The following is a 12,298-nucleotide window of genomic DNA, read 5'->3' on the forward strand; positions in this document are numbered from 1 at the left end:
GCTTTTTCTGTTTATGTGGTGCTGAGGAATTGAACCCAGGGTCTCATGCATGCAAGGCAAGCACTTTACCACTGAGTCACCTTCTGAGCCTCCCCTGTGTTTTTTTTTGTTTTTTTGTTGCCAGTCATGGAGCTTGAACTCTGGGCCTGGGTGTTGTCCCTCAGCTCTTTCGCTCAAGATAAGCGTTATACCAGTTGAGCCACAGTGCCACTTCTTGTTTTCTGGTAGTTTACTGGAGATAAGAGTCTCATGGACTTTCCTGCCGGGGCTGGCTTTGAACCACGATCCTCAGATCTCAGCCTCCTGAGTAGCTAGGATTTCAGGCATGAGCCACCGATGCCCGGCTATGTATTTTAAAAAAAATCATATTGTGACTGCATTGCAATGATCTGCTCATGTGCATTTCCTTTACTGCCTAGAAGCATTTTGTGGAGAAGATTCATTGTTTTTCTTTATCTTTCTCTTGATAGTAACAAATGAATGAGCTCCTCCTTATTTTCCTGCTGGAGCCCTGGGGAAGGAAGGAGGCTGAAGGTTGCTTGTGCATTTCATTCATTAGCTAGCTGATTTCCAACTTCTACTTGGCACATGAGGTTGAGGTAGGTTTGAGAAGTGGACAAATAACTCACAATAAGGATTCTGGAGCAAATATGGGTCCATTACAATGCCTAAGTATTTAGGATTTCCTCTCATGGCCGTGGGGCAGTCAGGCTGCCGCGCTCCTGTGGTAGTCCCCCCATGTGGACACATGGCACTGCATTACCAGCATCCACACATTCGTCCCCTCCCCAGCTCTGTGCTGTTCCTTCCCACCCTAGTTCTTCAGCTGACCCCTGATTCTGACACCCCTACCCTGTATGTGGGGAAATCTGAGCTGCCTCTCCAGGCCTGAGAACAATGCTAGTTGCTCTGCTGCTGGCTTTGGGGAGATGGAGACGTTTTTGTCTGCCTGAGTCCCCTAGACAAAACAGAGAGAGTTAAATGGATTTCCTGCCTGTGTTGTTGGGAGCTGGGGTTTTGCCTTGAATGACTTAGTATGTAAAAGGATATTGTAGTATAATCTGCAGGTTAATAATCATATAGTATAATAAGGATACTTCCTCCCCTCCAATACTTTCCTCATCATTGTTTTTCTGTACTTTCTGATACAGCATATACTTGTACCTGATTGCACACATGGCTCTTCTTAAGAAACAGCTCATCAATGCCAGATGCGATGTCTTCTAACAGGGGCATGTCCTCACTCCCCAGAGCCAAGTGGCTTTGTTTCAACTCAGTCAATGCTTTGGATTTCACTGCAAGTTGATTTTCTATATCCTGGAAGGGTAAGAGGAAAAAAGATTTTCAATGCACAATATTACAAAACTGCCAATGAGGTACAGGAGACAGAAATTTCCTCTTTGCAAGTAAAAAATGTTGCTGGAAGGGGTTGGGAAGGTGGCTCAGTGGTAGAGCGCTTGCCTTGCATGCCTGAGGCCCTGGGTTCGATTCCTCAGTACCACATAAGCAGAAAAAAAAAGCCGGAAGTGGCACTGTGGCTCAAGTGGTAGAGGGCTAGCCTTGAGCTGAAGAGCTGAGGGACAGCGCCCAGGCTCAGAGCTCAGGTCCCACGACCAGACCCCACCCCACCAAAAAAAAAAAAAATGTTGCTGGAAGCTGGGCGCCAGTGGCTCACGCCTATAATCCTATCTACTCTGGAGGCTGAGATATGAGGATCCAAGTTTGAAGCCAGCTCAGGCAGGAAAGTCCATGAGATTCTTATCTTTATTGAACTACCAAAATGCTGGAAGTGAAGCTGTGGTTTAAATGGTAGAACACTAGCTTCAAGCAAAAATAGCTCAGGACTAGCACCCAAGTCCTGAGTTCAAGCCCCAACAAAATGTTGCTGGAGTATACAAGTAAGTAGCATTATATGAATACATACACATATACAATCCAAATTTCTTTGAATTATCATGAATGTACTTCTGTTAGCTGTAAGCTTGTGTACAGAGCTATCATACGTGAGGGATTAATAATCTCACTTCAAACCTCCCTATGTCAGCCAACAACGTAGTTTTCCTTGATAATTACAATATGCCAAGGCTGGTTTTCTCCCATTTCTCTGAAACTTTTGGAAGTCCTTCAGAATATGTCAATCCCAAAGTCTGCCGGAAAAAAATGTCACTCTGGAAAACTTCCTGAACCGAAAGATCCTAGGATAAGTCATTAAAATGTTCATTTATCATTTTATTTCTGATAATCAATGAGTAATAAAAACAAGCCAAAATTACACTTGCAGGAAAGCATCTTTTAGGTCTATTAATAGATGCCCTCAGGTGACTCCTAAGCACCTGCCAGTGCTCTGTGCTTAGCAAGCCTCTAATGAGCAACAGGATGGACAGGCAGGCAGGAGTCCAGCACAGCCTCCATCTGACACACAATGCACTACAGACTAGATTGTTAATTTATGTCCATCTCTGTCTTGACACAGTCTTTTTACAAAGATGCATCTAAGAAAGCAAGATTAAAAAATAAAGTAAAATAAAATAGGGAAAAAGAAGTGAATGGAAAGTATGGGGCGCATAGGAAGAATGTAAGTCAGGGCTGCTGGTCTGAGTTCTGCCAAGATAAAAGAAAGCCTGTGTGCAGATGGTATTGGGAAAGGGCAGGTTTATCCAGAATGCTGCAGTCAGCAGCATGGGAAAGGCACAGACATCAGACTGCTGCTAATTCAATGCAATTTTCAGGTAGGGGCTGATGAGCAATGATGCTGGACAGGCAGGTCTGCAAATTATACTTACAGGTTAAATTAACTCCGGGTACAACTACATACAACCATATATTTAGCTCAGAAATGGCCAGTGTACATCTGACTGAGGAAGACCACATCCCATGAGGCCACCACAGGGCTTCTGCATTTTCCATTTAAGTCAACTTGAGTCATTTGCAAGGGGCATATCAATATTTGATTTTTTCTTTTCAGTCATGGGGCCAGTCTGGGCCTGGGTGCTGTCCCAAAGCTCTTCAGCTCAAGGCTAGTGCTCTACCACTTGAGCCACAGTGCCACTTCCAGTTTTCTAGTGGTTTATTGGAGATAAGATTCTCCTGGACTTTCCTGCCCAGGCTGGCTTTGAACCGTGATCCTCAGATCTCAGCCTCCTGAGTTGCTAGGATTACAGGTGTGAGCCACTGGTGCCTGGCATTGTGAATATTTGAAATGGTTTTGTGTTGGTAAAATTAATGAAAGCCTGGAGTTGAGCTCATGAGCTAAGGAATGTTCCTGCATGTGGTTGAATGTTGTCTTTTTTTGGGGGGGGGGGGATAGTGCTGGGAGTAGAACTCAGGGCCTTGCACATACCACTGAGTCATATCTATAGCTCTGTGATCTATTTAATTTCAGGTAGTGGTGAGGCTGTGGACATAAGAGTTAAACTTAGCTGGAGACTGAGATCTGAGGATTGCAGTTCAAAGCTAGGTGGGGCAGGAAAGTCTGTGAGACTTTTATCTCCAATTAAACACCAGAAAACCAGAGGTGGCACTGTGGCTCAAAGTGGTAGAGTGATAGACTTGAGCAAAAGAGCTCAGAGTCAGTGTGTAGGCCCCACATTCAAGCTGCATGACCAGCCAAAAGAAAAAAAAAAAAAAAAAGCTAAACCTAACTCAAATCCATGGGTAGCGCTATCAAAACAGAATGAAGCAAAACAAAAGACAATCACTGATAGAGGACGTGCGGTCGTGGGGCTTGAACTCTGGGCCTGGGCACTGTCCCTCAGCTCTTCAGCTCAAGGCGAGTGCTCTACCACTTGAGCTACAGCACCACTTCTGGTTTTCTGGTGGTTTATTGGAGATAGGAGTCTCACAGTCTCTCCTGCCCGGGCTGGCTTTGAACCGCGATCCTCAGATCTCAGCCTCCTGAGCAGCTAGGATTACAGGCGTGAGCCACCAGCGCCAGGCTAGTTATCTGCAACTCTTGAAGGTGAAAGCAGAGCAGTTGTGGGCTCAGAACGGCATTTTAAAACATCTGAGGTCAGGAGGTGAGGCCCCGCCCAGGTGCTCACTCACACATGTGCGAGAAGGTGTCAGGTTCAGAAACCCCAGAAACTGCTCACACTACATCTGCTCCATGGTTGGATGCTGGCTGCTGCTTACTGGGACATCTCTGAGCAGCAGCCAGCATACAGACCATTGCTGGAGACTCATACAGCACCGGGAGACAGGGGCCCCAGGGCTGGCTGGGCAGGAGAGCGAGCTGGGTGAGGAGGCTGCAGCTGACAAGGGTCTGATAAGGGAGTTGGCTGAGGCCACTCTGGCGCTGTGTGACCCCAATGGGTTCAGTACTGACTCGGTTTATTATGACTCACTTTCCTCATCTACAAATGGCATCGTCTTTATAAGGCCAATGTCACAGTCTTATAACGACAGCATTCAATAGATGCCATTTCCTCCATTCTCCCCTCACGATGGCTTGTGAACTGTAACCTAATGACAAATGCCCCCAAACATCAGCACCTCGATCTGTGGGTAAGAGAGAGCCGGTGAAGGGTTTCCCAATGGGGAAAGAAGGTGGTGTGTGCTTTTAGCAGCATCCTCGAAGCAGTGTGAGTATGGAGAAATACAGGGAGGAGGCAGGGAGGAGGCTGCAGGTGGCGGGAGGAAGCTGAGGTAGCACAGGTCTGTGCCCATGGACGAGACAGCAGGAGTACCTTGGGAGGGAGGATGTAGAGTTCCTGGGGCAGAGGCAGAGATTGAAGGTGGTCCTGGGCTCTGCCTTGAGTCGGGGAACCTAACCTCTCTATGGAGGAAGGACATAGAATCCGAGGTTGGCTGTAAGGTAGAGATGGAGAGCTGGACAGAGTGATTTTCTCAGATGAGGCTGCTGCTCACACTGCAGGCCCGGTGCGATCCTGTAGCCTTTGCAGCGGAAGTGGGGCCTGGCCCCACCTTCCAGCCCTAACATGGACAGGTGCGATGCTCTTGTGCTGTTGGGGCAGGAGCAAGGTGCTGCTGAGTCTGGCTGGGAAGGGACATGGGGTGGGGGGGAAGGGAGGGGTGCCACTTAGAGAGGCTCGGCCCACACTTGGGAGAGGGCATCTCAAGGACGATGTGCCACGGCCAGCGGACTACACCCTCACACGCATCTGTGACTCAAATGGTAGCTCTAAGGGACAAGTGGTCCTTTGGAAACGCAAGACACAATAGGAGAAGAAAAGGCTCTTCCTCCCACCAAGTACACAGTGAAATCCTAAGGAGAATGGAAAATTAGAGTCATTTTGCCAATATCAGGTAATATAATAAAACCCACAAAAATGGAAAGCCCTGTAAACCCGAATTTTCTGTGAGCATTTTCCCCCCCCCTTAGAAGTACTATTCAACCACCTTAAAAGTAAGAGTAACCCAGAAAATACCTTTTGCTGATTATACCTTGTAATTCTGTACAATTCATGGATAATCATCTAATGGATATGAGTGGATACATACTGTTGTATACCACATATAGAATGGTGAGCCCATACATTCCAGCTAGATTTGCATAAGCACAGATTGGTATAAAGTACATTGTATGTGAGAGAATCACCTAACAATGCATCTTTCAGAAATCATCCCTGGTCAGGCACTGGTGGCTCATGCAAGTAATCCTAGCTACTCAGGAGGCTGATGTCTGAGGATGGAGGTTTGAAGTCAGCCTATTGAGACTCTCATCTCCAATTAATCAGCAAAAAAACTGGAAGTAGAGTAGTAGCTCAAGTGGTATAGTGGCTAGCTTTGGGCAGAAAAGCAAAGGGACAGTGCCCAGGCCCTGAGCTCAAGCCTAGGACTCTCCCCTCCCTCCCCCCCACCTCCACACACACACAGAGCATTCTTACTGCTAAACAGCATATGGCTGTGATTACAGCAGGAACTAAAGTGGAATCTTCAGAAATCACAGCAACTCTGCATCCTCCTTCAGGGGCAAATGTGGGACCCTGCAGCCCAACCCGCCCGCCATGCTGGGCCGGACGCTGCTGGGTCGCTCACCTGACAGTCCAGGAGCAGCTTCTCGATGGAGATCACACTTTCGGGTTTTTGTAAAGTCTTCAGCTTCTCTTCTTGAGCCTCAAACCAACTGTTCAAAATCTGTATTTTGTTTTCATTCTCAGAGATACTTTCCAAAAGTTGTTCCAAATGTTGTATCTAGAAGTAGTGAATAAAAAAATATCATGAAAAGGTTTTTTTTTTTTAATTTTCAGACCTTCGCTCAAAGCCCAGTTCTGGTGTCTCACATCTGTAATCCCACCTCCTCAGGAGGTTGAGATTTGAGGATCTTGGTTCAAAGTCAGCCTGGACAGAAAAATCTGAGGCTCTTATCTGCAATTAACCAGCAGAAAGTTGGGAGGGGAGCTGTGGCTCAAGTGGTAGAATACCAGCTTTGAGTGATAAAGCTAAGTGAGAATGTAAGACACTGAGATCAATCCCCAGTATTAGCACAAAAACAAACAAAAACCTGTGCTTAAAAATGGAAATGGAACAATATGGTTTTATTACCATAATATCTGTCCCCTTTGGAAAAGAAGTTTTTTTTCTTTCCAAATTCCTAGTTCCTTATATATTAGCTATGCTAGTAATTTTGAATGAAAGATTCTTAAGTCAGGACATTGGATTTAAATTCTCCTTTTAAAACAAATGTAACATTTAAAGCAAAAACAAATCAACTGAGACAGCTGGCTGTATGGGGTTTGGTACTAATTATACAAAATAAAGCCATGCTGTTGACATTCAATATTTTTTCAGTGTATCCTTTATTAATATATAAACAGCTTAAGAAAATTTCCTTTCCCAAGACTCTTCATTAGAATTGCTTAAAAACTTCTATCAATGCCAAATAATAATTCAATAGTTTAATAATGTTTTCAATTCTGTGGTTCTTTGTTCTAATACAGTGTTTATTAGGTAGCAATCACTATATATATATATATATATATATGTGTGAAATTAAGTGTTCCTTTTCTAATATTCTATAGGCAGTATGATATAACATGTGCTAATAATTGTTTTAAAAGGCTACCCAGTATTTTATCACATAGACATAGTATATCATTTGATTAATTTTATTCCTCTAAAGGTGGAAATTAAGGCATTTTCCAGCTTTGCTAGTACAACAAGTGTTGAACACATTGTATACACCATGAAAACAAAGGACTTTTCTTTAAATAAGGACCTAAGAACTGGTTTCTGGGTGAAGAGATGAGATGACTTTCATGGTTCTTTAAAAAGTTCCCTGGGTTTTACAAAAAGAGCATCAGTAATGCATGAATGAACTGGCATTGGGGTTTTATTATTTTATTAAAATCTGTTAATTTAGGGCTAGGATGTAGCTCAGTGGCAAAGCGCTTGCCTAGCAAGTGCAACGTCCTGGGTTTGATCCCCAGTACCAAAAAAAAAGAAAAGGCAAAAATCTGCTAATTTAATGTGTGTTATATTTTGAATATCTGATAACTGAGGTAACAGATTTTCAGGGCTATCTGCTGCCTACAGATTCCTCGCTGTGTGCTTTCTGCTGATTCTCTTTGCCTGTTTGTGTCTTTGAGTATGAACTATATAAATCATTTGTATCATTCTCTACACAGAAAAGAGACCAACAACTTGGTACTACAAATATATATATATATATATATATATATATATATATATGCAAATATATAATTTTTTGAGTACATTGTATCTTTTCAAGAATTATGGAGCTACCAAAAAGCCACATGTATTTTTCTTCCTTTTCAATTTTTTCAAAGCCTAAATAGCTTTGACTCTTAATTTCAGAAAGAGTGTCACCATCCCTAATCTTTTAGTGGCCTTGAAATCAGATGTTCAAAAGAGGCAAAGCTATTTCGACTTTTCAGTGGGGGAGGAGGGATGACACTAGGGTTCTGAATTTCAGATTTCGGTGCTTGTTAGGTAGGCATTCAGTGGCAGAGCACCAAGTAGGTCAACTATGGTGGCCATATTTCTATGTTTCAGATAAGGTCTTGAGCTTTTGCCCAGGGCTGGCCTGGGCAATTGACTGAGTTCCTCCTAACTATACCTCCCATATAAGTAGCTAAGATTAGAGATGTGAACCACTATGCCCAGCTTATTTGCTGAGATGAGTGTCTTGCTATTTTTTTGGGGGGGGGAAGGGATCTCAAACCATGATCCTCATTTCTACCTCCCAAATAGCTGGGATTACAGATGTGGGCTACTGTATCTGGTAAATTTGACACTTCTTAAAATTTCTCCTTTTCATTTGTATAGCTAGCTAAATTTCCCAAAGAAAAGATATAAAAATTATTTTCCTAGTCTTCCGTATGTGGAGCAACCCTGAAGAATGGTAAATCAGAATTAACGAAGAAGCCTATAATTTAGATGATTATTAGCCTTAATTGTAACTCAACTATCTGAATGCTGTTTAAATTTATTTGGAGAGTGGTATCTTGTGGGACCGAATGTTGCATCTGACTGTGACCCCCAAGCACACCTTTCTATTTAGGGTTCCGTGTACTCGTTGCCATTGGCGGTTCATCTCCCCCAGATGCTCTGCAAACTCCGTCCTCTCATAGCGTTTGCTTTCCACATCACAGGTGCTCAGCTGAAGTAACGACTGGTTAACGAAGTCCACTATCCACTGTTTGTAGTCCATCTCCATCCTAAACTCCTGGAACACACAAACACACACAATTAAACACGGCAAGTCTGAATGGAAACCTGGCAAATGAAGCAGATTTCCCCATGGCTGGGCTCTTGGGGGTGCTGAGCTCCCTCAATGAAGCCAGCCACCACTGGGAGCAGCAGCTTTCTAGCCTCTCCATGGCCCCATCAGCAGGCTGCTTGGAGTGGAGATTCTGGGAACTGTACATTCTTGGAATGGAGGACATGCTGTTTTCAAACAAACTGCAGAGTTCAAGGGTGCAGCTACAATCACTGGAACAAATTACCAGGACCTTGGTCTGACTGAGGGTTCTTATGAGAGGCCATTGTGAGAGTTCTGAAGTTTCTGAACCACCCCAAGGGCTCGTGGACACAGCCTGGGAAATGGAAGTAAAGTTCTCCCAGAAAACTCTGGATGCCTTTAAGGAACTTTGCCAATTTAGGCAGCTTCTCTGCTCCTTGGGGGATGGTCTAGGCGCACGTGCGTGCGTGTGTGCATGCGTGCGTGCGTGTGTGTGTGTTGAAAACACCCAGTGCTAGACATGTTTCTGTCAAGTCTGATAGTTGTGGAGTTGTTTTGTTTTGTTTGTTTTTTGTTGGTGACGGGGCTTGAACTCTGGGCCTGGGTGCTGTCCCTGAGCTCTTTAGCTTACAGAAAGCACTCTACCACTTGAGCCACAGCACCACTCTGATTTCCTGGTGGTTAATTGGAGATAAGAGTCTCATGAACTATTCTTGCCTGGGTTGGCTTTGAACTGCAATCCTCAGATCTCAGCCTTCTGAGTAGCTAGGATTACAGGCGAGAGCCACTGGTGCCCAGCTAAGTTTTATCCAGAAAGTTCTAACATTTCCTATGCAGACCTCTGTGTGTGTGGGGAGGGGGGAGGAGGAGGGGAACCGTGAGATATGTGCTAGTTTACTGGAGCCTGTGTAGACTATTAATTATTCTACCATGTATTCAAGTTAGAATGTGACAGCAGGTAACAGCAAAATCTGACGTTACTATTAATCTTGATGACAAAACCATTCCATTTAAAGCCTGCAGGACCTTTGAAAGCAATGACTGACTCCTTATCCTGCCGTCCTAGTGGCCAATACACTGTCCCCACACAACTGATGTTTGTGCCTTGTTTCATGTTCAATTAAATCCACTCAATAGGAAATACCAGGGAAAAGGCCACATTCATATCTATTTGCAAAAGATTACCAACTTTGCCTTCCTTGTTCTTACTCAAAGGACGTTTATTAATACCTCCCAAAGGCTAGCTATTGGGCTATGTATGTGTTTTTGAGAGGTGAGTCAAGGTGAGCTTGTAAACACATGATGACACTGAGATAGGAACTAGAAGTAGCACTGTGGAGTCCTCTCATCCAGAAGTCGGCTAATCTGGATGCTAGGGTGATTGGTCAGTGACCGATAGTAATAGAATCAACTGACTCTCAAAGGCAACTCAGAGGACATCTACTGCCAAAGTGGGCAGTGGCAACCCAGGCCAGAGGCACAGCACACACGCAAGCATGAGGAGGAGAGGAGGGATGAGGCAGGGGAGGGATGCAAAATCATTGGTTCCAACAGTCTGGATTGGTAAAATGGGACTGGAGAGGTGGAGAATGTGCTGATGGGAGCTCTTCAAAGAATCAAAGCACGTGCACGAACTTACCTCTTTAGAGCTTACTCCCCAAATTTGCTTTTCTAAATTACATTTCTGGTGGAAAAAGGAATCCTATTACACTGTTGGTGGGAATGTAAACAAGCACAAAACCTCTATGGAAGGTGGTTTGGAGAGTCCTCAAAAAACTAAACTTAGAACTTCCCTATGATCCATGATAGCACTCTTGGGCATCCACCTAGAATGTTGCAAATCAGAATGCAATAAAGACACTTGCACACCCATGTTCACTGCTGCACCATTCACCATAGCCAAGTTATGGAAATAGCTCAGGTACCCTACAGTGGACAAATAGATCAAGAAATGTCATATATGTATAAATACATATATATCACAATATGATATATCATATCATATATGTATATATATGATATATCATACAATAGAATTTCATTCATCCATCAGGAAGAATAGTATTATGTCATTTAGAGGGCAAGAAGATCCTGGAAAAATTAGATCAAGTGACTAAGTCAGGCTCAGAGGGACAAAGAATATATGTTTTTCTCTCATCTGTGGAAGTTAGATCTATACAGAGTTATAGGCATCCACACACAAACAAATTGACTAAAGTAAGTATACTGAGGGGAAGACTACACTGGTCTAATTCCTTCAAATAACCTACTGACAATAACAAAATGAGCACCAGGAAACTGAGACATGTTCCAGGTGTCATGAGTGGGAAGAGGTCAAGGGGAGAGAACAGATGAATGAAGAGAAAAAGGGTAGATGGCCAAATATAGTAATAATAGTCAATGTACACTTATGAAAATGGAACCAGGTAAGCTGAGCGATGGATGAGGTTGGGAGAGGTGGGGAAGAATGATCAAGACGCATCGTACTCAAAAGCTGACTTGTCGAATTGAAAATCTTTGGCAAAACTACTTAAAGATAATAAAAAAAATTATATAACAAAGTCAATTACATCCCTGTGTCTACTGCTTTAACTTTTCTCCTCACAAGCAATCTGTGAAAAGACCTGGGCTCCTTTCAGATAATTACCTTGAGCTTCTGCAGGAGGCTTTTCACTTGTGCTGCAGAATTCAGGGAGTGCCTGGACACCTCCCCTGTGATTTCACCTTCCACACTATTCATCCAGCTCATCATTTCAGTGATTGCTTTACGTGATGGCAATTTCTCCATCTGAAGCTGCAAGGACAAAATGATTTCCATTTAATTACTACAGTTAACAAGATGAATCAGGGCATCACTAAAGGTATCTGGTTTGATAAGAGGTCTTGCTACATAATTATGCAGGTCACCCACAAAAATCCAACCCAATATTCAAGTGTAGAATATGTGAAACTCCCACCCCCCTAACAATGAAAAAAATCACTTCATAAAAACTAGCACAGTGGCAGATACTCTGAGAAAGTAATTAAGCCTGATTTCTTTCTTAAGAAAGATCTCAAAAAAAAAAAGAGAAAGAAATATCTCATTGGAGGAGAGTCCTGTAATTAAGATCTATATTCAGAGAAAAATAGGCAATGTTAATGAAAATGATCAAATCAGAAAAAAAAAAAAAAGGATGCTAGCAGAGTCACACTAACAAGGGCGTGCTGATTTAAATGTTGAGTCTTTTGACACTTACCTGGTGAAGTTTTTCTTGAATGTCTGGAAGTTGAGTTATCAGCATGGTCCACTTCTGTTCAAACTGTGCTAACGAAGCTCGCAACGTGGCTGTGTCTGTGGCTTTCAGGTGGAGAAGTTGGTTCCCTGTACTCAGCACGGCAGACTTCAGGGAGGATTTCTCATCTACTTCCTTAGAAAATTCCTGAAAGAAAGGTTTTCAAGATCAGAAGCTTGTCAAATTTAAGTATAGTCAGAACAACTAGTTAGAGTTCACAACCAAAAACAACAAATATTTGAATACAGGTACACATATATACACACACATACAGATGTACACACTTGGCCTAAGTGTTAGGACTTTTCCAGGTACCAAATAGACACTGGAGAACAAGAAACTTGTTACCAAGTGGATTTCATCT

The 12,298-nt window shown here is 43.3% G+C and overlaps 1 protein-coding gene across 6 annotated transcripts in view; it reads right to left on the reverse strand.

Annotated features, from left to right (window-relative positions):
• Nucleotides 1–12,298, reverse strand: part of Syne2 (spectrin repeat containing nuclear envelope protein 2) — a 310,222-nt gene that overhangs the window by 61,658 nt on the left and 236,266 nt on the right. For all 6 annotated transcript variants that reach the window (XM_070032030.1, XM_070032022.1, XM_070032015.1 and 3 more), the window contains 5 exons: nt 11,899–12,081; nt 11,310–11,456; nt 8,471–8,647; nt 5,998–6,153; nt 1,165–1,317 (listed from right to left, as the gene is read on the reverse strand). In XM_070032030.1, coding sequence (XP_069888131.1) covers nt 1,165–1,317; nt 5,998–6,153; nt 8,471–8,647; nt 11,310–11,456; nt 11,899–12,081 — 816 coding nt within the window. The remainder of the gene's footprint in view (nt 1–1,164; nt 1,318–5,997; nt 6,154–8,470; nt 8,648–11,309; nt 11,457–11,898; nt 12,082–12,298) is intronic.

Source organism: Dipodomys merriami, unplaced genomic scaffold (assembly GCF_024711535.1).
Source record: "Dipodomys merriami isolate MVZ:Mamm:240054 unplaced genomic scaffold, mDipMer1.0.p SCAF_1, whole genome shotgun sequence".
NCBI lineage: Eukaryota > Metazoa > Chordata > Mammalia > Rodentia > Heteromyidae > Dipodomys > Dipodomys merriami.